At 46.4% G+C, this 23,591-nt stretch overlaps 1 protein-coding gene across 5 annotated transcripts in view; it reads left to right on the top strand.

The window, feature by feature from the left end:
* LUZP1 (leucine zipper protein 1) overlaps positions 1–23,591 on the top strand; it is a 40,588-nt gene extending 16,997 nt beyond the window's left edge. For 4 of the 5 annotated variants that reach the window (XM_042022540.1, XM_042022536.1, XM_042022539.1 and 1 more), the window contains 3 exons: positions 8,545–11,814; positions 17,346–17,510; positions 18,970–23,591. In XM_042022540.1, coding sequence (XP_041878474.1) covers positions 8,653–11,814; positions 17,346–17,510; positions 18,970–19,005 — 3,363 coding nt within the window. In that variant the 5' untranslated portion in view covers positions 8,545–8,652 and the 3' untranslated portion in view covers positions 19,006–23,591. Of the gene's footprint in view, positions 1–8,544; positions 11,815–12,103; positions 12,107–17,345; positions 17,511–18,969 lie in introns of all 5 variants that reach the window. The other variant, XM_042022541.1, reaches the window with a different exon arrangement.

A 23,591-nucleotide genomic window follows, 5' to 3' on the forward strand; every position in this document is an offset into this window, starting at 1 on the left:
GTTTTCTGCAGGGTTTGTAGGGGTCTGCATGGAAACCTCTGAGTGGCTGAGCCAGTCTTTTAGCCAGAAAAACTCACAGCAATCAAAGGAGCGTTCCTGCAAAGCTGATTTGGACGTCCTACTCTGTTAGGAGAGTGGAATGTGCCCTGTATCAGACAGGATGCAGAGAAACACACAATAGTCTGTAATTTTCATGCCAACAGGGATGTGTTTGTAGCCATGTGGCTCTTGGGTATAACATTAGGAAGAATGTGAAAGTTGGAGCTGCCTATGCCTAATGAGCAAAATGATTCAGAGATGGTTATGAGTACTTGAAATTAATAAGATTAAGTGTATTGTACCAGGCAGGCCTTTCCCAGCTCTGTAGATGTTGTTGGATGAAAAGCTGTGTGGGTTTATGCTTTTGGGTGTGTAGCCAATTTGCAGTGTGGTACTTGTCAGATATGCAGTGTTAGTCTTGGTTCACCTGGACAGGTATTTGTGACAGGACAATAAAAGGACCCAAGAAGATAATAAGAGCTCTGCTGGATGAGGGCAATGGCTGGAAATGGACTCCTAGAAAGGAGGAGAGGGGTAGGGAAGTGTGCAACCATGCTGATCAAAGGATTCTCCCAACCTCCAAGTTTTGTCTCAAGTGGCCTTGCTGAACTAGGAGTGGGTTCCTGTCCCTATGTGAATGACCTTGAGGGATTTTTCTTCCACAAATGTATCTAATTGCTGCTTTATGAACCCGTGAGGACTTCTAGCTTTCATAACATTGTGCAGCAAGGAGTTCCCTAGTGTACCACTACATACAAGCAGAAGTAGGGCACTGAACAGAGTGAGCCCAACCAGAGACAAGCAGAAGGTAACAGGATGGGACAAGGGGGTGAAAACACCGTCAGGAACTCAGATTGATGTTACTGGCCCAGCCTTCAGCACAAGCGTGACAGAAGAGGGTGGAGGGAATAGTGTTGTGCTTGAAAGGTAAGATTTATGGTGGCCAGATGAAGAAGGTAGAAGAGCAAGTTCAGGAGTCAAGCTTATTAAAGTGATAGTGCGGAAGGTAAGTCTGAGAAGAGCTTTTACTATATGCTAAATATCTGGGAATAATGGCAGTTTGAGAAGCATAGAAGATGCAGTGATGCAGGAGAGAAGAAAAGGAACAGAGGAGAAGGCAGTGTAGGTCTGACTGAGGTGCCTGTCTCCTCAGCATCCTAGCTGTATCAATAGCCCAAACCAGATGTTGGAGAGGAACATGAAAATAATGAATATGAGTTTCCCTATTGTCTGCTTCCAGGGACTTCCTGAGTCATAGAACTTTGGGTTCTTTGCATTCAGTAATCTTTGAAATATTATTTCATTCATTTTTCTAACAATTTTCTGGATCTTGCTTGCTCTGAATCTTCCCTGTATCTTTTCAATTAGTCTGGGGCTTTCAGCTAGCCCGTGGGTGGCTCACCTACCTTCACGATAGCACATATTATGGGGCTGAAGTGATGGTGACAGCCATGGCCCCTGAAGCCTTTTCAGTGCTGAGCTTGATGGAGATGGGAGGGAGGGATGGAGAGTGAAGGATGTTGGAGACCTCTGTGTGCAGTAATTGTTACAAAAGCACCACTGAGCTGGGGCTGCTTTTCCCATGCCATCTGCAGGATGCTGCCAAGTTTGTGACTCGCTGAAGAGATGCTTGCATAGTGTTTGTGAAATCAAATGTGACAGTAAAATCTGTTTCTGAGGACAGTACAAGTGGCAGCATGGGAAGAAATAAAACATCTTTCTCAGCTTTGATTCCAGTGTAGGATGGCACATAGGAGTAGCATGCTCAGGGGCTTTGAAAGTATCAATCAATTTCTGATCAAGAACTCCAGAGCATGGGTAACATCTTCCTTGCCATGGGACTCCCAGGGCAAGGATGCCACTAGCAGCCCTCTCTTTGGCACTTGTGCAGGTTAAGTAGGTTAACGTTCTGTATTGCTGAAAGGAAGATGCTGCACTTAGTCAGCAAATGTGCAGACCTGGTCTCAGTGAGCCCTTCCAGTGTGAGTCAAGCAGTGATTTCAAAAGGGGACCCAGAAGAGAGTGGCTTTGTAGAGTAAAGCAAAATCTCTGCTGTGCTGTGCACAGTAAAGCACAACTGCTCAAACCGCAGTGCTACTCAAAGCATCTGCTGTGAGCAACCGTGGGTGCCTTTATGTTCTGCTGCTTTTGCATTGTCCCTGCCAGCTCCATGTATAAAACTTGTTTCATATTGCAAGGAGAAGAGCAGTGCTGTGGAGTCCTCTGGGTGATCGGAGTGTTGAAGTAGGGTCAGTGTGACTCAGTGATGCACCAGATCCTCTCCTGCATCTGCAGAGCCTGCTGCAGTGTCTCACATTGCTGTGGATGCTATTTGGTGTCATAATTTGAGTTTCCTTGAAAGTTGTGGTCACTGTGGTTATTTTTGGCTGCTGTCTCATTATTTCACATGTCTCTGTCTCATACTGTATTAGTCAATAGTCAATCCACTTCCAGATTGCTGAGCATTTTTCTGACTTTTAGAATTTCCTCTCCCACTAGATGCAGACATTTCTGGGACAGTTCATCCTTCAAAATATGTGCATCCCCAAAAATCACTTGGCATTCTGCCTTTGTGTTCAGTGGGGCCAGGGAGCCCCCGTCCCAATCCCATGTAAGCAAATACATCATCTGCCTCTTCAGCTGTCCCAGGAGGTTGTTAGATGCCTGCAGGTGGCATGCAGGATTGATGTCACATAGGGGACTTTGGCTCTTGTTTAGTCTATCTTGTTTTATATCCTTTTTCTTTTCTTGAGTGTTTTTCTGCTGTTCTTGTGACTATGTGTCATTGTGTTAAGTCAAGAGCCAGGTGCTGGAAAGAGCTTGCAAAAGGCAAAATCACATTAAGAAAAACTTTCCTTCCTTCCCTCTTTAACTGACTGAAAGCTCTGGCCACAGTATTGCCATTTGCTGCAATTTGTGACACCCGTGTCCTTTTTCTGTATAGATGGCAGAGAAATTTTACTTTACAAATGAAGAATGACATGCTGGACTCCTCCCAGACCATTTCACCCTGGCACAGGAAAGAAAAGTCCCACTGATGCTCTCACCACAATGAGCTGTGATACAAGCATGATTCATCAGCAGCGTTACTGTATGTGAGCGTGACATGTTCACGCTCCTTTGCATATGTATGCAATGCCAGAAGCCTTTTAATTAAAACTGCAGGTGTATGTGCACATGGGGCAGAATCCAACCAATACACCTAACCTATACTTCAGGTGGAAAAGTATGCCTTAGAACAGAAGCATAGTTTCATCAGCTTCTTCTTGACCTGCTTGGCCATTGGGGACTGCTCAGAGGAATTTCCTTGCTACCGCAGGTTTTGCTGATGTACATCCACAGAGCTGTCCTCATGGCTGAAGTGACTGTCAGCCACCTAATGCAATTTGAATACATAGTCTAGAGACCTGCGTTGCCTAAGGCTCCCTTTCCCTGGATGCGTCCAAACACTCCTAGCATTGTGTTCAGTGCAAAATACAGTTCCCATGGATATTCTGAGTAATAATTTAGCAGAAAATAGAACAGAGGGGATCTAAGTTCACCCCAGCATTTGAGGAAGTGGAGGGAGTAGTACCAGATATATGCTCCATCCATAAAAGCATGGACAACAGCCCTGCTCCAGTCCTCACCTGAAACTGGACCACCTGTCAGCTAAGGAATGCAAACCTCAGCCTATGTGGTTTCACAATGAAGAGGATCCCAAGGACTTGAACTCCAGTGAGGCAAATTGCTTTTCTATTCTCTGATTATAGGTGTGCTTGAATCTATTGCTTTTCTATTGCCTGTAATGAGTGCTACTCTCCAGAGTCTAAGTGAATCCCTGGTGACTTCAAGAGCAAACAAATAAATTAGTAAAAAGAGGCTGCAGACTAAGCCATTAATAATTCTCATTCGTCTTTAGGACTGAGTAAAGCCAAATGTATCATATGTGCTGTGATGATGGGTGCTGTGGCAGACCACCAGTGCCATCACTGGGAGCTCAGGCTCACGCAACCACAGTGAGGGATGTTGCATTATCAGTATAAAAGTGCAAGCAAAAAGATTAAAAAACCCAAAGATTAAATGCAAAATGTGCTTGTGAGAGGTATCAGTGTCTCCTAGTACTCAACAGACATTTAGGGCAGCTGGCTGCATTTTTATCTTGACATAACAGAGAGCACAGTAGGAGTCGGTTCCAACAGTTATTTTCCCTCATGAGTGTTTTGGGGACATCCTGAAACCAAGAGCTGTGGGTGCTTGTGGGACTCATCCCAACAACCAAATCAGAGCAAGGAAGATGATGTGTAGGGTAAGATGCTTCTGTGCATCTGGAGAGGCCTAAGGAACTCTGGCAGAGATGATGTGAGTAGGTCTCAGGTAGTAGTTATTTAATCACTGTTCCTGAAATAGATGATTCTTATCTCCCAATCCATAAAGTGTTTAGCTAACACTAACTGTTTCTAGCTGGAGGCTTTTTCCCTCTGTTCACAGCTGTGAACTGACTGTGTGTATTTTGTGCAGGCAAGATCAAGGGGAAGTTACATCCAATGGTGCTGCTAAAGAAACATTTTCGTAAAATTGTAGATAACGAGCAAAAATGGGTGTGCAGAAAAAATTAAATTAAGAACACGAAGGGTAATTGAGAGTTAAGACTCTAGTAAATGTCTTGAACACTGAATTCTCACAGCTGTTTAACAGGATGCTGTAGCCAAAACCATGCAAAGTCAGAAGAGCCCTCAAAGGCAGTCTGTCTTAAACAGTGGGAGCAGGCAATTGATAATGCCAAATATAAATGTAGTTACGAGATACTCACACTTGTTGAGGAAGATCAGAAAACCCAATGACAAATCTGTGGGGAAAAGTAGAATCAGAATGAGTCATTTAAATAGTGAATCCTGGTAAATTCACTGTAGTGTTTGGTACTACATTACTGCTTTGAATTGGTTAAAATGTGTGAAATTGGGGTTTGACTCCATGTGCTCTAATAACGAACCTTTTAGATCAGACAAAATCTTTTTTCCCTGTAGGTAGTTACTGGCCACATATTTTGCCTTGGTATTTTATTTGAGTAACAGGTAGTTGGAGACTCCTCCGGCTTCCTACATACCTCATTTGAAGAACATTCTTTCAAGAACTCAAATCCAAAGGGATGCTATTGTGCCTCTTGGCTTAATGCAGGATTGCCCTTGTTGTTGAGGTGAAATCAGGTCTTAAAGTTTTAAAGAGTAAAGAAGCACACCTGACTGCTTTTCTGAGCTTTTCCAAAACTTGCTTTCAGTTCATGTTCTTGATGCATGGCCCCTGGAGAAAGAGTGGCATTGTCCCTGAGGGAGACAACTGCCATCTAGATACCTGTGCCTGAGCCCATGCCTGGGCTCCCTTTGTTGCCACTGGGGGAGGAGTTCTCTTCCTGTGGAAAGGCCTGTTTCCCTGGCAAGGTCAGGTGAAGACAGCTGAGCATATTTTTCTCTTTGAATCTAGAAGACTCTAGAGCATTCTGTAGGTATCTCTATATTAAGCAAAGTGAGATGCATCAGTCTTGGGTATATAAATATACAGTCCAGTACCACATACAAAATAATGTTATCCCTACTGTTGTACTTAGTATTTCCTCTGGTACAGCTAAGAGGAGCTGCCCTTGAGCTGCAGGAGTGCATCAGCTGCTGCTATGATCATTGAGCCTTTTCAGTGTGTTCAGGAATACAGCCTGCCAGAGTCCTTCATCAGACTTTACTGGTGACTCAGATTACATTTGCCACTGCCACAGTTTACTTGTTATTTATGAAAATTATCATCCTTTTTTCTTCCTGTGGTTTTTCTTGTTTTGGTTTGGTTTGTTGGTTGGTTGCTTGGTTTTGGGTGGGTTTATTTTATTGTTGTTTGTGGGGTTTTAAGTGTGGTTTTTTGGTGGGTTTGGGGTTTTTGTTTTGTTTTGGATTTTTTGTTGGCTTGGGTTTTTGATTTTTTTTTTTTTTTTTTTTTCCAAAAATTGTAGGGTAGACATAGGCTGAGAACTGCTCACTTTTCCAAAAGAGAGAGAGAGAAAAATATGAAGTCCATACATCTATATCAGATTGTTCAGTACATTTACAAGCTTTATCAGATTTATTTAAGAACTCCTGTTTAAATATCCACCAACAATATTAATTAGTGTTAGTAATTGTCCCAGTGTTTGCATCCTGTACTATTCCTTCTGATACTTTGATATCATTGACAGACTGGAGAAGAAGAGTCATGAGCAGCCAGAGTAGTTTAGGTTGGAAGTCCCATTGAGTTCTCTGGTCCAAGCCCTAACTCAAATCATGACCTCAAAGCAGTCACTACCTAAGATAATATTTTGTGTTGGCCAATTCCCCTCAATCTTATGAATGTGCACTTTATTTGTAATACTAATTTGATCTGGTTTTGTCTCTAAGCACTAGGGTTACTTCTGGCTATGCCAGGAAGTTAAAGGGCCTTCAGCTAGGAGGCTTGTTGTAGATTCTTTCTCATATTGTTTGTAGAAGATGTTGCTTTACATCTCCTTCTCCTTATTAAACTAGTTAGATTGAGCCTCTTTCCTCTCTAGCAGTAAATCATGTCAGTGAGGGAGGTGCTGGGAAGTTCCAGAGCCATCTCTGGTACAGCTTTGAATACCTCCATGGACAGAGGTCCCACAGCCTGTCTGGACTGTGTGGCAGTGTTAGACCAATGACACATCCAACACCACACACCAGCCCTGTGCAGGTCTGCCTCCATCATGTTCTGGCTGTTGGGGAGGAGGTTGCTGTCACTTCCCAGCCAGTAGCTGGTGCTGGGTTAACCATGAACTCCCAGGTCAGATGCCTGGTAGGGACAGCGCTTTGTTTTCAGAGCACTGTGAAGCTGTTTGCTGTGGCCTTTCCTGTGCTGGTCAATTGACATTTCTCATGGGGTTCTGCTGGGGTCTGAGCAGCCTTTCCTGCCTGCAGGCAGCTGCAGTGGCCTTGACTATGTGGACAGCATGAGGGAAGGTGGTCCAGGGGCCATGGTGGTAAGGGAGGGGACAGGCATGTGGCCAAGGCTGGGTGTACTACTGTGCACAGGATGCCAAGGTTCCTCTCCAGGTACTGTTTGCGGTGCTCCTTTCAGGGGCTGGAAGAGCCTGAGACCAATCACGCAGGATGGTGGTTCCCCCACAGTGCAGGAGGTCCTTCAGGAGATGGGTCACAGGGTGCCCAGTGTGCACCAGGAAGGGCCCCCGTGGCATGCATGGCAGGTGCCTGTCCGCAGCCCAGGCTCCCCTGCCTGCCTGGAAATGGATCACCTCCAGCCCTCCTACCTCCCTTACTGGCCCTGTCTCCTCCCCACATCCTGCTCATCACTTCTTGGCACTGTGCAATAGGAAACTGCTGAGTGTTTCCTCTGCAGAGAGCTCCACAAAAATTCTGGAGGACAAGTCCTGTGCCAGAACAGACTGCCTGAGCAAGGATGCAGATCAAAGAGCTGCAGTCACCCTCCCTCCACTCAGGTTTGCAGTAGCCCTCACATGCTTTGGGCCGTGCCTCAGGCCCTGGACAGGAAGGCCCAGGACAGGACGATGCTAATGCTGAGTGCCAGAGGGGGACTTCAGATCCTCCCAGCGGCCATTCTGGTCTGCCCAGGGGCCCCTTCCTGCTCCTCCCTCAAAGCACAGAGGGGCTGTTAAAAAATACCCTGTCAGCTCTGAACTGAGGTGGGAAGAGTTCACACTGAGTGTGTCAGAGTGCACTGATGTGTTCTAATCTCTGCTCATGCTCAGCAGCAGCAAGGAGAGGCGTAAGCAACTGCTGATCTCCTGGGTGGGTGAGTGGGTGGCAGCTGAGGGCAACAACAGCTTTTGAAATGGGAGGGAGAAACTTGAAACTCTGCTGGTAGAGTGTCCTTGGGATGTGACTACAGCCCGGGTAAAAATTTCTGCTGAGCAGCCTGAGATGCTGGAGAAATACTGGCAGTGTCAAATGGCAGCAGCTTCCAGTCCCCTCCATCTGCAAGCTAGCGTGGGAGGCTGGCCCCATCCTCAGTGGTTACCATATGGCTGGGGTTTGCCTTTTCCTAATTCTGTGTATGGTTCCTGAATCTTCATCACTAAGGTGTCTTCAGGAGATTGGTGCAGTGCTGGAAAGAGAGGTGTCTGCTGCGTAGGCATGTCCATGTACAGGGACCTGAGTGCTGCATGAGAGTGACCCTCTACAGCCTGGGATCTCATACATGAGCAGCTGCACTGACTGTGGAGCACTGAGTGAGGATCCACTGGTGGTGCAGAAACCACCTGTGCAGACCACCAGACCACCTCCCTCCACCAGGAGGATGCTTCCTGCCCTCAGCTACAGGGACCAGGCTGCTTTTGGAAATCCTGTATAACCAAAGTAAATGGACTGTGGCTCTTCTCTGCAATTTCCTTTCACCTAATTTAGTACTCAGAAATGTGTTTAATTAAAAAGTTGTTTATATAAACATTTATAGTTTAACTTAAACAGTGAATATATTCTGAGCTCTTATATTGATTTTGAGCCTTCTTTCTTTCAGGGTGAGATTGCCTCCACTCAAAGCAACAATAACGTACCGGAAATACGCAAAGTATATACCATTCACCCAGACTAAGAAAAGCTTTTTTCTAAAAGGAATAAAATAACCATGGCAGAATGTACAGGTTACAAGGAAACCTCAAATCGGCACCTACGTTTCAAATTGCAGAGCCTTAGTCGCCGCCTTGATGAACTGGAGGAAGCAACTAAAAATCTGCAGAAGGCAGAGGATGAACTGCTTGACCTCCAGGACAAAGTTATCCAGGCAGAAGGCAGCAACTCCAGCATGCTGGCTGACATTGAAGCCCTGCGGAAAAGAGTGCTGAAGATTGAAGGCAAGGATGAAGAAATTAGGAAGGCTGAAGAGCTTTGCAGATTAATGAAAGAAAAACTTGAAGAGGAGGAGAGCCTCACTCGAGATCTGAAGTCAGAAATTGAACTCCTTCAGAGGAGAATGGCAGAGCTGGAGAAGCTGGAGGAGGCCTTCAGCAGGAGCAAGAATGACTGTACACAGCTGTGTCTTAGCCTCAATGAAGAAAAGAACTTGACCAAAAAGATATCTACAGAATTAGAAATACTTAGAGTGAAAGTGAAAGAACTGGAATCATCTGAGGACAGGCTGGATAAAAGTGAGCAGACCTTAACAGGTGAGTTAGAAAAGCTGAAATCCTTAGCCCTGAGCTTCATCACGGAAAGAAAACATTTTAACGAAAGAGAAAAGCAAAATGAAAAAATAATCCAGGAGCTAACACAGAAACTAGAACAAAACAATAAACTAAATAGGGCAGATCAAACTAGAAATGCATCCAACTTGCTAGAAAGGTCATCCAACAATCTCCTGGACAGAAATGATATGAGAATTGAAGATGACTTGAATTCTGCACTGCCTTCTAAGGAGACCAGGAGGAAGGGAAGCGTGGATTACTTGAAACATGTAGAAAATGAATCCAGGAATAAATCAGAAAACCAAAAGAATAAAAACCAGGAAGACAACAAAGTGAAAGATCTCACCCAAGAAATTGAGAAACTTAAAACTCAGATCAAACATTTTGAGTCTTTAGAAGAAGAACTTAAAAAAGTGAGAGCCAAAAATAATGATCTGCAAGACAGTTACTTGAGTGAGCAGAATAAAAACAAACTCTTAACAGGTCAGCTAGAAGAAATAAAAATGCAAATAAAGAAACAGAAAGATCTGGAGAATGGAGAAGTTGAAAATGAAGATACAAGCTTTTCTAGCAGGGGAAAACATGACCGACCTAAATACAGAGGTGTCATGACTGATTTGACAGCTGCTAAGCACAAGCCAAGGGAGCTCTCACCGCAGCAACGCCGGGAAAGAGCACGGAACAGAGACTTCTCTGTCAGTAATGACAGCTACAGCCATGGTGGTAAGCAGGTACCCAGTCCAAACTTAATGAACAGAAAAGCAGGGAAAGCATCTGGTGCATCTGCGTTTTCAGACACTGCTGTCACAGATACAAGAAGACTGGAAGAGAAACCTTTAGTTTCCACTATTTCTTCTGGTCAGAAGGAAGGCTGCATCATGCAGAATGAGGGGAAGAGATCCAAAGAGCAGCCATCTGTCCTCAGCCGATATCCTCCTGCTGCACAAGAGCAGAGGTCTTGGAAAACACCTTCCAAACCTGTTGGTGACACAGGCCTGAGATCCAAGGCTGAAAAGCCATCTCAGGTGCTCCGTGGCAACTGCCAAAATGGTGCTGACACACAGGATGAAAAGTCAAGCAAAGGAGAATCAATGGCTTCTTTGGCTGAGAAGCTGAAAACAAGTCAGGCTGAAGTTGCTGACTGCTTGGAGGACATGCAGCTTGCAAAGGGTAACCACACCTCTGCCAATGGCATGGCTTCAGCATACAGGTACCACATGTCCTCCAACGTGTCAGTCTCAGACTCGGCTGGCTCTAAAGTAGAAGCAGCAAGCACTTTTGCTGCATCACACAGACAGCCCTCAGAGGGGAGGGCTAAAAGGGCAGCAGTCTCCCAGGAAAAAGAAACTGCAGACACGTCACTTGAAAGTGTGAAGCTTTCAATGCTAACAAAGCGTTCCCATCACTCCAGGAGTCAGGAAGACATTCTGCAGATTCTCACAGGTCTTGATAAAGAAGACACAGAACAGTCTTCAAATTCAGCAACAGATCATGTAAAGATGGGTTTAAAAACTGACTCCAAAACCATCCAGAGTAACCAGGAAAAACTTAATTTAGATGAAGAATCAGGAAGAGGTAAAAAACCAACCACTCAGACAGATTCTGAGGCAAGAAAGAAAGTCAGTTCCAAGCAGTTCTCCAATTCTAGGGGAGTTTTTAGAGCATCACTTTTTGAAAATGACAAAAAAACTGTGAATGATGAAGACTCTACCCTGTGCATAAAACCATCAGATGCCAGCACTGGAGGATTGAAATCCAGAAGGTCGTTCAGCCCAAGAGAAGCTCTAAGATCAAAAGCCATCATTAAACCTGCAATTGTTGAGAAGGATATGAAGGCAGTCATGGGAGGGACTGTTTCAGAGGCAGAGTCAGAAAAACAGAAATCTGTTTTTAAAATGGTAACAAATAAAATGACAAGCAGTATCACAATCTTTCCTTCTGAGCCAACAGCTCCAAGGACAACTGCAGATACAGCAGCAAAGGAAAGGCATGTTACCACCAGCAACATCAGAGTTGCTTCAAATGAGCCTTCACCATCAATAACAAACAATCTCCCTTCACCCTTTGAGATCTCAATTAATAAAAGTGCTCTGAAATTATCTGAGACAGATAGAAGTGGAGAGGCAGCACCGAGGAGTAAAGCCGAAACAGTGGTCTCCAGAAGCAGCATTATGCTAAAGACTTCTGAACTCGTGGAGAGGAACAGTGAGACACCTTTGGAGACAATCAGCTGGAAGGGCCATGGCTCATCAGATGCAGGTTCATCCGAAACAAAGCATGTCACTGTGAGAAGTTCCTGGAGAACAAGACAAGGACCACATTCCCTGGAGGACTCTCAAACCAAAGTGGAGAAAAGTGCAGCTTGCAGTGCCACAAACTTGTGTAGGTCCTCAGTGGACCTTTTGGAAGTGGAAGGGAATAGTTTGAAAACAGACTCCCTGGAGCAGACTTCATCAAGGACAAGTGCCACAGCTAATTCTTGGAGTGCCCCTGAACTGGGGTCCCGAAGGACCAAAAGTAACTTAAGTGCATCTGAACTGCTAACACGCAGGAACTATGCAAGTAATCCTACAGCAGCTGCTGCTTGGCAGCGGACCACACTACCTGTAAGTATCCTGTATTCAACACTCTTTCAGTTGATGAGGTTTTGTGAGTTGCCTGGTAGTTGTAGGATGCATGATTTGAAATTCTTACAGCTTATTTTCTAAGTGCTGTCTCTCCCAGCTCCTGCTATCTTCCTTCAGTGAATTCACAATTCACAGCACCCACAACCTTCTCATATGTGAATTACCAGATTTAGCCTTATTGAAATGAGATCCATCTGCTTGGGTCTTGTAAGGCCATATGAATAACTACATAGTAGCATCAGAGAAGACATAGTCATGGCTTAAGCAGGATGTGGTATGCTTTTCAGAGTGACTTTGTGTGGCACTTTAAATTTGGAGTAGCAATGAAAAAATGATGGAAATGAACAGATTTGCGTGGGGCTGTGCCTGAGGCAGAATTGTAGCTCTAATGGCAGTTGTAGAGATAGATAGAGCTCTTTTTGGTAAGAGTTTCATGGTTTCCTCATGTGAAACTAGACTGGTCTGGAAATGCTTCCTGGGCATCTCCTAAACAGATGGATGGTGGCTGGTAACACAAGGCTGCTCCCTCCTTGCTCTGTGTCAATATTTCACCTGAAAAGGAGCAAGAGCCACAAGGACAGCTGTCCTCTTTTCCTGTTCCTTTGACTGGTACCAGTGAGGGGAGTCCCTCAAAGCAGTGACACATGCTGACAACTGGTCTGGTGAGATGTGCTTGCCACTGGAGCTGCAGGCTCTGGCAGATTTCAAGTGAACTCAGTGGCAGCACATACCCTTGTGGCCATTAAACCCCACACTGGTTCGTGCTGCAGCTCCTGCCTCTGCTATTAATTTAGCACTACTTCGAGCAGCTCCTGCTATTGTGAGTCTGCAGGAGGAACCAGGCTGGATAATCTGACAGGGCTGGTGGCAGAGGGGATAGGTTCATAACTGAATGTAGTGGTTTGGCCCAAAATACTCATTACTGTTTATCTTCTGTGAGATAAGAATTAGGAGAAACGCAAAGCAGGCACCAAACTTGAAAGAATATAAAGAAGTTTATTAACAGACCTAAAAGAAGAAAAAAAAAATTATACCACCTTCAGAACTCTCCTCCTCCCCCCACCTTCCTCCCTTCTCCCACTGACAATGTGAAAAGACAACCCTTAAGATGTTCAGTCTGTTACCACTTCCATAATAACCTTTTTCAGTCCATTTAGAAAGAGAAGTCTCTTCTTGCTCGTGCTATGAAAACAGTATCACAACGAGACAGCCGCCCACTTCCAAATATTGTTCAGTCCATTTAGGAAGAGGAGTCTCTCTGCCCGCATGTGAGTCCCTTCCCCCGACTTGCAGCTTTTCCCACAACTGCTTTCGAGGGTCCGCTCTTGAAGTTTTGTGGGGTACAATTTTAAGGTTGAGCCGTTCAGAAGCAAAAACAGAGGCCCTTCTCCTTCCCTGGGAGCAAAGGGTCTTCCTCATCTTCATTGTTAGGACTATCTCTGGGAGCATCTCTAGGAACTGAGGTTTTCTCCTTTCCCATTTGGAGCAAAAGTCCTCATCTGGTCCGTCTCTAGGAACTGAGGTTTTCTCCTTTCCCGTTTGGAGCAAAAGTCCTCATCTGGTCCATCTCTCCCTGTCCAAACTTCTCATCAAATTACAGCTGCGTCAGCATCTGCCTATCTCGGCGCAGGTGCTTTTGCTTACGAGTTGAACACTCCACCCCCCATATCTTCATGAAATTACAACGGGATACTCTGATATATCATAGCTTCACAACAGACTTTCAGCTTTAAGCATCTCCTCTCTCTCTTCCCTCAGGTTTTCAGCTCTTCACAGCACTAAAAGGGTTAATCTCGCCTCAGCCTTGCAGCTGGAATGTCCCTTATCGCTGTTGGTTACCTGACCTCTGCCGGACAGAGGTGCGGCTTTTGCTGAAATCTTGGCCGCAGTGGAGAGGGGGTGGTTCCGAGCCGCTCTGGCTGCCACAGCCCTGCTGGGGGGGTCATCCTGGAGCCGTGGCCTGGCCCGGCCTGGCCCAAGCAGGGCCTGGGCCGGGCCCGCTGGCCCCCGCATTGGGCCTGCAGCCACCTGTCCCAGCGCCGGAAACGAGAGAGAGCTTGGGGGGGAGTTTGTCTATTCTTAAATGTGGATCACAGAGGCGGCCATAACTTTAAGTGGCTTAAAGAATTGTCCATATTCAAACTGGCCAGCTGATAGGTTCTATCAGGTCCCAGAGGAAGCTGTAAGCACCCCTTAGCAAGGACATCCCTTCTGGGACTATGCTTGCTAACCTATGACACTGAATGACTTCGGCATTGACAAAGATGAACTGGTGGAGATAGGCAAAGAGTTCTACATTTTCAAATCTTCTCTTCCACTTCTCTGGCTATGAGAAGCACAGAAGAATTTGCACTTAACTTTGCAGAGAGTGTGTTGCCTGGTGTTAGAAAGTACAGGCTGGCCTTCCAGGTACATTTGGAAACTGAGGATACATTCCCTCCCTGGCCAGGGTGGGTCACAGGCAATCTGTACTGCTCATTCATGAATCCAAGCAGAGCTGATACGATTGAAGTTGTCCTTCTGCGTAACAGCAGTTTATGTGCTTGGGAAATGAGAGATCCATTCCTAGGGTGTCCTTTATCCCAGGAGTTTCAATTCACAGTACCCACAACCTTGACTCTCACAACTGAAGCAGTCTCTGCTTACAACTGAGTTCATGTGTGGTTGGTTGCAGAGCCTTAAACAGTGGGCACTCAAGGATTTCTTTTCAGTCTTCTTCCTGGCAGCCCACCCAGGGCTGAGTGTAGCTCTGTAGTGTGTTCTGCAGGTGCTTTCCAGGTTGCTGTCAGATCAAATTTGCCAGCTGTGCAGTGTACCTTCACAGCAGCTGAAGTGTACCTGACTGAGCAACCTGAGCTCTGCGTGGTCAACCCAAGTATATCCAGGGTTAGCTGGCTTCCAGCCTTGCCTGTGTCAGGAGAGCATATGAACTAACCATATGGTTAGTTCACACAGAACTGAGTTCGGGATCTCTCTCTGCATCATACTTTGCAATAAAATCACTCTTGGCACCACTCAGGCACAAACCTGACTTCTTGGTCATAGGTTGTGTACTTTTAGTTTGTAAATGAGGAGTATGACGTTAACCTGAAAGACTGCAGATACACAGATGTACTAGATACAGCAAATTGTATGCAACTTAAATTGTTGTATATGCCCTTGGAAAAAAGCCCTTTGAAGGGTATCTTCAAGCTTATAATATGCCTCATATCGCAGCAGCTTGTTTCTGCTGGGATTTGTGTTTCAGTTAAAGATGTAGCTATTTTCTCTGGCAGAGCGCTGGGCACTGAGCTGTCCTGTGAAGGTATCACTGTCACCTCTTTCCAGCTCCACTATCCACAGTCTGACATTGCCTTAAGAATCTTATTTGGGAAACACAGGATCCATGCTGTTTTTGCCAAAATCCATCTTTCTCTCTTCCATTGCAACCTTTCCTTTGTGTATTGCTGATGCGGGCAAATGTGTCTAATGAAGCTACAGGAGGTATCGACTCTTTGTAATGCAGCTCTATGCTGCAGAAGCAGCAGCTCGTTGGAATGCTGCTTTGGGAGTCCCAGGGAGCAGGAGCTGCTGATGCATGAGTGGGTGTTGCAGCCTGGGGACCAGCTCCCTCTGCTGCTGGCAGTCAGCCTTCTCGTGCTCCCTAAAGACCTGAGGCAGTGCAAGACCTCAAGCAGTCATTCTGTTAGGGTTCGTGTTCCGCATAGTGAAATCTGTATTTCTCTGGTGTGATGTTTGTTGAAAATTAGTGCAAATGTGCTGGCAGGCAGGGAGTAGATGAGCAGCAGCAATGTCAGATGAATGCATGGTTTTCTTATGCCTCTGACATTAATATGACTGGAGCTGGGCTGTCCACTGGGCTGTCCGCTGCATAAATTTGGCAAAATCCTAAATGTTTGTCTTCAAGGGAAGCCATCATCCCTTCTTGTGATGGGCGCATTTGCTGGAGAAGTCTCCCAGGCAGTGTCCAGGGTTGTGCTGCCTCTTGCCTCTTTTCTCTCTTGCTTTGTGTGGTGCCTAAATTTGGGCATCTCTGGTGGGTTGATCCTCGCTGGATGCCAGGCTCCCACCAAAGCCCCTCTCTATCACTCCCCTCCATAACTGGACAGGAGAGAGAAAATAGAATGAAAGGTATCATGAGTGGAGATAAAGGCAGGGAGAGATCACTCACACATTACTGTCACCAGCAAGATAGACTGGACTCAGTGAAATTAATGGAATTTATTACCAGTCAAAATCAGAGCAGGATAGGATAACAAAAAGTAAAACAAATCTTAACAAGCACCTTCCCCCTACCCCTCCTTCCTTCCAGTCTCTACCTCTTCACCCCCAGCAGTGCAGGGAGACAGGAATGGAGGTTGTGGTCTGTTCATAACATGTTGTTTCTGCTGCTGCTCAGGGAGAGGAGTCCTTCCTCTGCTTCAGCAGGGGATCCCTCCCACAGGAGACAGTTCTCCATGAACTCCAGTGTGAGTCGTCCCTATGGGCTATGGTTCTTTGTGAACTGCTTTGACATGGGTCACTTTTCCATGGGGTGCAGTCCCTCAGGAACAGGCTGCTCCAGTGTGGGTCCCCCAAGGGGTCACAAATCCTTCTAGTAAACCTGCTCCAGTGTGGGCTCTCTCTTTCCATGGGCCTGCAGGTCCCTGCCAGGAGCCTGTTCCAGAATGGTCTTCCCACAGGGTCACAGCTTTCTTTGGGGATCCACTTGCATGTGGGGCTCCTCCACAGGCTGCAGGTGGGTTTCAGTACTCCTGTGGACCTCCACAGGCTGCAGGGCACAGCCTGCTTCACCATGATGTTTACCACAGGCTGCAGGGGAATCTCAGCTCTGGCTCCTGGAACTCTTGCCTCACCTTGATGTCTGCAGAGCTGTTCCTTTCATATATTCTCACTTCTCTCTTCCCTTGCCACAATTACTTCTGTGCAATAACTTTTTTCCTTCTTAGTATGTTATCACAGAGATGCTGCTACCTTATCTGATTGTGTCAGCCTTGGCCAGTGGCAGGTCCCTCTCAGAGCTGGCTGGCATTGGCTCTGAGGGATATGGAGGAAGTTTCTAGCAGCTTCTCACAGAAGGTAGCTTCCCCCACCCCCTACCAAAATCTTGCCATGCAAACCCAATTACAGTATCTATCACCATTTCACTCCCTCTGACTCCACACAGGCTTTTACTTAAGCAGTCAGCCACACGATATCAGTGGTTTCATCTTTCCTTGGACCTCAGTAATTTTGTCCAAGGGATCTGTTCTGTTTTGTGACTGTGCAGCCATAACTTGGGTTAAAATTACTGGATGGTTTTTGAGAAAAAATCTTTATGAAATAGCACATAAAGAAGGCCATGCCAGAGCTGGCCTGATGGTTTAAGCCCCTCCCTCCTTGCTAATGGGATCAAGCCCGCACCTTACACTGCAAACCTGGGACTAGGACTCCAGTTCGTGACACCCCAGTGCTATTCCAGACCCTTCATAGACCCTGGATCCCAACCCTTTTTGTTTTCCTTCGTGCAGGATGAAAGCAAGGATTTTGTGTCCAGTTCCAGAAGGAAGCAGTACGGATCTTCTGAGTACCTCTTACAGGCTGACACTTCGGGGAGAAGGATAGCCACCAAGGTAGAGCTGCAGGACCCTGAATCCAACTTCCCTGCACCACCAGGTCTCCAGGGAGAGGAGCAGGTATGTGAGGGAAGGGTGTTACAAGGCAAGAAGCCAATATCTGAACTGACCTCCCAGTAACCTAACTTAGAGAAGTTGTCCAAAAAGTCTCCACTCTTGTAGGAGAAATCAAGTCTGAAGTTAGCACTTCCCAGGGGTGGGGTGGCTGCTGTATTTTCTGTTACAAACTTGTTTGCTTTATGGCTAAGAATATTCTCTGAGAACTAAGAGGCACTGCATCTAGTCATCCTCTGGTACATGAATGAATCAGGGATGGAAAAATAATTTGGAGAGACAAAAGCAGAGTCCCTGCTTCAGCTGGCAGCTGTACTACCAGAGTGTTTCTCTGCTGCTACACCCCTGCTGCTCTGCCCCTAAAACACATCTTTCTGGACACACTAAGGAGTGGAAAATGGCCTACATTATAGTCATTATGACTTACTGCTTGAAATATGAAAAAAAATGTGTATTTCAGCCTCTTCACAGGCGGTTTCCTTCTGACGGTATAGGGGTCTAGGCAGACTTCTCAGGTGTACAGTCATGCTTAAGTCTGTACAAAAGGCTTTCTTTTTTTCCTGGAATTCTCTCTTGGCCTGTTCAGCTGCCCAAAGCAAAGTGCATCTTTACATTTGTGGATCATCCATAGCAGGAGATATCTAAGACCCCAAACCTGTCACCAGTGTATTTCACTGGACATTGCTGAATCTTGCTATGAGAACAGCAGGACTGCAGGGAGGCAGCTGAGTTGCCCTACAGAGTCATACCTTATGGTGAGTGGTACAAAATTAAGATCCCAGAGGGCCATGGTCCCAGTTGAGCTTTACAGACTGGTGTTTAAGGAAAGGTAGTGTTTGCAGCAGAGAGTAGTGAACTGACACTGTCCTTTTTGGTAGCTGAGGAAAGAGGCAACCCAGCAATACTCTGTGTGGTCATCAAAAGGTATAACCCACAATTACATTCATCTGACCAGGTGCAGACTCCTGTATCTGAGGCTGTGCTGTGCTTTCTTTGCACAGACTGGGTCAACAGCAAATAAAAACTTTGGTAAAGTCATCCCCGTAACATGCAGACCATCATTTGGGTCTTCTGTCTTGCCCAGACCTCCACCGACTGCAGCAGGAGCTTGAATGTGACACAAGGTGTGCTCCAGCTCCTCTGTTGTCAGGTGTTTCTCACTTCCAAGACTCAGATGCTGCGTGTGGAGATGGGTACATTACAACATGAAAAAAGCTTACAGCCTCAGCCTACATGAGGCAGGGGCCAGGTCCCTTTGCTTTGGGCTTACTCCCAGCTGAGAGAGCCTCTGTCTTCCAAACTCATCCTGTCACTGCTCTCCCCCACCCCACCATGGGACTGTAATCCTGGTGGGATTTGGGATGGTTGCCAAGGGCAATTGCATTCCTTGTCTGCAGGGCAGAAATGCTCCAGGGACAGCTGCGGGGCATGGGCAGTCTGTGATCTTGTGGGTTGTCTCTTACAGGGTGCTTCCCGGGCCTGCCGGACATCTCGGAGATGAGCTGCATTCCCTTCTTCTCAGTGAACATGGTGAAGCAAGAGGCAGGATAGTACCAAGCTCACGGGCATCACACCTGTTTGTAACCTCTCCAGAGGCTTCAACTAGCCTGAAACCAGTTTTGTAATGCGATTTGAAAGGTACAGGAGCTTTACCAGTGAATTCTTTTTCATCATTGCTGAAGAGGCAGCTGCAGAGACTTTGCTCAGGGGACTCCCACTTGTCATCTCTGTACCTGCAATCTTAATCTTCCCTGTAGGATGATAGGTCTGTCTCCATATGGAAACTCTGACTACCTAGTCTCTCTGAACAATGGTACTCCTTGGACAAGAGAGAGCTTCTTGTTATTCACTTGCATTCACACAAGATCCCAGCAGTGTCCCTGTGACTACATCCACCAGCCCATGACAGCTGTCCACCACAATTGAAAGCTTTCAATTCATATGGAGAGCTTGCATTCTCCTAATACACCCTTGTTGGCTGGGGTAGTGGTCACCTCAGTACCTGTGTTTCCAGCACCCTTTGTCTCTAGGCAAGCGGAGACTGTTCCCCACTAGTTACTTTACACATTGAGAGGGAAGGAGAGCAGAAAATGTTGTTTAGAAGGAGTTGGTTCCCTATCACTGTCAGTCTCTGCAACAAGCTTTGCATGATCTATTCATCACCAGTTGAGATCACCAAGAAGTCATCCACTGAGCCAAACCAACACAGCAGCAACACCTCCTGCTGCCTGGGACCAGGGTGTCATTTACCCAAAGCTTTATGTGTGTCACACTCTGAAGACAACAATTCTGTGGCTTGTGCAAGGCAGTTGAGCCCTAAGAGAAAAAGAAACAAGTGCTTTTCCTCATAGACAAGCAGAATGTCCTTGTTCCTTCCCAAAACAGGGTGGAGACAGATGCACTGGACCCTAAGCTGATCTACAGTAGCCTTGATCTGTGCTTCATCCCCCATCTGCCATGTCTGGAACCCAGGTATGGTCAGAGACTGCTTCAAACACAGAGGTGTTTGTCCCCATCAGTGTTGTTGGGCAGACATGGTCCCCACAGCTCCAGGAGGTGCTCAGGTGCTGGAGCAGCATCTGTCCTGAGCAAGGCGATTGCACAGACAGGGCTTGGACAGTCCTTCCTTTCCATCTCATGCCCCAGCTGCTGGGCTGGCCCCTACACAAACACCACTGACTCCCCCCAGTGTTTCCTGCTGCCTGTCCCTCTCTGCAGTGGGACAAAGATAATGCTCTAGACAGAAAAGGTCCCTGATCTGTTTCAGAGGTGCTGTGGGAAGAGCTGCACTCCAATAGCTTTCATGTCTGAGTTGCACCCCACACTTGTTCCCATATCGCACCTCCAGAGGAGCAGCTACCACAGCCATCTGACTGCCTGTACTTCACCTTCCTGTGCCGTAGCTCCTCCCTGGTCTGGGAAATATACCCCTCAATTCTGAGAAGAAAATGAATTTAAAAAAAAATAGAGCTGGTTGCAAAATACCTGTGAAAACATTTATATAAAAGGGATGTGTTTCAGTGACATGATTATTTTTTTTATAAAAATTGTTTGGAGGAAGGGAAAAATTATTTTTGAAAAAAAGTGTTTCTTTTTGAAATTTTAAAGATGTTTGCCCAAGTGTATATTTTTAGCCCTTCATTTTATTCTTTTACATGTCATGACATATGTGTCAACTTGCATAACAAGATAAAAAGATAATGCTTTTAAATTAGTACTGAGTGGAAGCTCTAATAATCTTTAAATTATATTAAAATAAATTGTATCAGCTGCTCTCTCTTACCATTGACATAGCAGTGCTAGTAGAATGAGATAATGGGGAAAAAAATTTTAAACTCAAACTCCAAATGAAAAATGAAAGAAAGTGAAATTCCAAAGCTAAATTCAGTCTTCTGAACTGCCTCCCCCTGCCCCATGTTTATCAGGAAGGATTGGAAATCCTTGTGGATTGTGCAGTCTGAAACTACAGTGGATGTAACAGTCCTGTGCAATGGCTGTATCCTTCCTGAGCATTGTGCTCTGCTCAGCACTCACTGTATGTCAGGTTCACCGCCACCACGCAAAACCAGATGGATTGCCTGAGCAGCAGCAACGTCCCTTGCCCCCGTGTGCCCTGCTCCCTGCCCACAGCAGATCTGGCCCCATAGCCTTCCCAGCAGTGCCCAGCTCAGCACTGCTCTGTGGGGCTGCTGACCCTGCCCACCACATGGTGCTGCCTCTGCCCCCCTTCTTTTTGTGTGCCCTTCCAAACTTAATCTGCTGCCTCAGATTTAAGGCCCAAATGCCTTACGCAGTACCTGCTTGCTTAACCGGGGAGCAGCTGGGAGGCATCTTGGCATGTACCTGCCTCTTCACGTCACAGGGATTCCCTGTGCACATTCCCAAACCTGCTGCTAAGCAGCTCTCCAGCTGTATAACCTGTACCAGTCGCAGTTGCTGTGGGAGGACCACTGCTGGGCATTGCTGTTCCACCTCCAGAAACCCAGCATGTTGTGGGGCTCCCCCTGCCCTAGGTCACTGCTGCCCAGGACTTGCGGCTTGTACAAACTGCTGGACAGCACATACATACCGAGGAGGACAAGGATCCTTCAGGCACTGACTGAATGTCTTTCCTCACAGTCCCAGCCCCATCCTGCTGCAGGACATGGGCCCACATACCACAGGACGTCCCTACACATCCACCAGCTTTCTCCTTCTCACGTTGTTGGCATGGATGTGGCTTAGCATGGTGCTCCCAAAGAACCTTCTAAGGGAAGTGGTTTCAGTCCTGGCAAGGAAATCTCTGCCATCCTTGTGATTAAACATTTGGGGTGAACGCAGGCTTCCCTGTGCCTACCCACAAAACACTGGCTTACCCCATCAGCTTTTCAATCCCACTGCTCACCCCAAAAACACAGCCTCATGTCTGAAGTGCAAGGGAAGAACCACCAGCAGCAATAGCTGTTGGGTTTTCTCCTTCTGTCAGTCGGGACCAGGATTTGCCTGAGCAACCGGAGGGCTTTACCCTGCTGCTCAGCTGGCTTAGCTCCAGCTATTGCCCCAGCAACACAGCGCTGCTGGCACTGTCTGCTGTCTTCAGGTGCTTCTCACAGATGATGTCTCTCCTTTCTCCAGCTGCCTCAGTTATTTGTTCAATATTTTACAGTAGAGCTCCTGCTCTAGACTCAGTTTCACTGCTTGTAAATACTGGACACAGATGTCACTTGGTAACTGCACACTGGTTGTTTTTACTGTAGCTGAGACTAAATCTGAGAAAGAAAACCTTACCTAGATGGAAAGGGGCCATGCCCTCTAGTCAATGAGTGCAATAGGAGCTGATTGTATTATTAACCTTATAGCAATGACTTCAGGAAACACAATGTGTTTACTCAAATTGCACAATTTTTGGAACAGCTGTAAAATAGAGTATATGTGTAAATATTGCCATCACTGAAGAAGTATTTGTAATTTTAGCATATAAATATAACAGGCTTCTCAGTAGGCTTGATGATGCATAAGGCCATGCATCGAGCCCTTGGGTAATTCCAAAGTTGTAAATGTATTTGCTGTACAGAGGAAGTGTGTCAGTGTATGCTGGTCCCAAGGAACCCCAGCTGCTGGTCCCTTTTGGAGAGCCAGTGCTTTCCCCAGATGGGCTGGCTCCAGTCTGAGGGGCCAGCAGCTCGCTGCTTCATGGAATGGCTTCCTTCATGTCTGGAAACACTTCTGCAGCCTGCAGAGCTGCCTCTCCAGCTCCTCGGGAGGTGTAACAGCTTGGGCATGCGCCCAGTGGTGCTCTGCAGTGTAGCCCTCCTGCGGACAGGACCTCCAGCAAGGGAAAAGGGCAGGAAGCACAGGGCAGAGCAATGTGCCTTGGTGCTTCAAGAGACACTTGACACAAGCAATTTCCTAGCTACAGATGGAAGCAATAGTCACATTGGTGTCATCTCTAACATAGTAGACCTCATCTCTGCCACCCTTGCACACTGTTGAAGCAATCAGGCGCTGCTCTAGGCCAGCCTCCCGCAGGCTGTGCTGCGTGCAACAGAACACGAAGCCATTGTTCGCAGATGCCTCCAATGATCAGAACCCAAGGCCCAAAGGATCATCCTCCTGGGCTGCCCTACGTGCAGTGCTGGCTCCTGCTTTGGGGAAGCAGCATTCCAGGCTGCATGGAATGTATTTTTAAGAGAATAAATCTATTTTTTTGTATTTGTGAACATATATTTGGGTGGGGCAGCTTAGTTAGAAGACAAATAATGCAAGAAATCCTTTCATAATCACAGGTTCATCCAAGTTAAGCAGATTTTCCAGGGTTGCAGTATTGCCTTTTTCCCTAAAATAAACTTTGTGTCCAATAGAGCTATCAGCAGTATTCCACCCTCTTAAAACTTGCCCTGTCTCAGCATGCTGAGTAGAGGAAAGCCAGCGCTTTCCTTCCGAGGCTGCCCATGCAGTGGATACAGATGGTGCTCACCTCCTTCCAGTGACACAGTGCTCTTAGTCTGCATGCCAAATGTAAACACACACTTACCTGCATGTCTCTCCTGACTCAAACATTGTCAGTGCTACACTATATAACCAATAAACACTCTTTTTTTACATGGG

This window comes from Corvus kubaryi, unplaced genomic scaffold, assembly GCF_017639235.1.
Source record: "Corvus kubaryi isolate FWS band 111438036 unplaced genomic scaffold, C.kubaryi_AGA036_p1.0 37209, whole genome shotgun sequence".
Taxonomy (NCBI): Eukaryota; Metazoa; Chordata; class Aves; order Passeriformes; family Corvidae; genus Corvus; species Corvus kubaryi.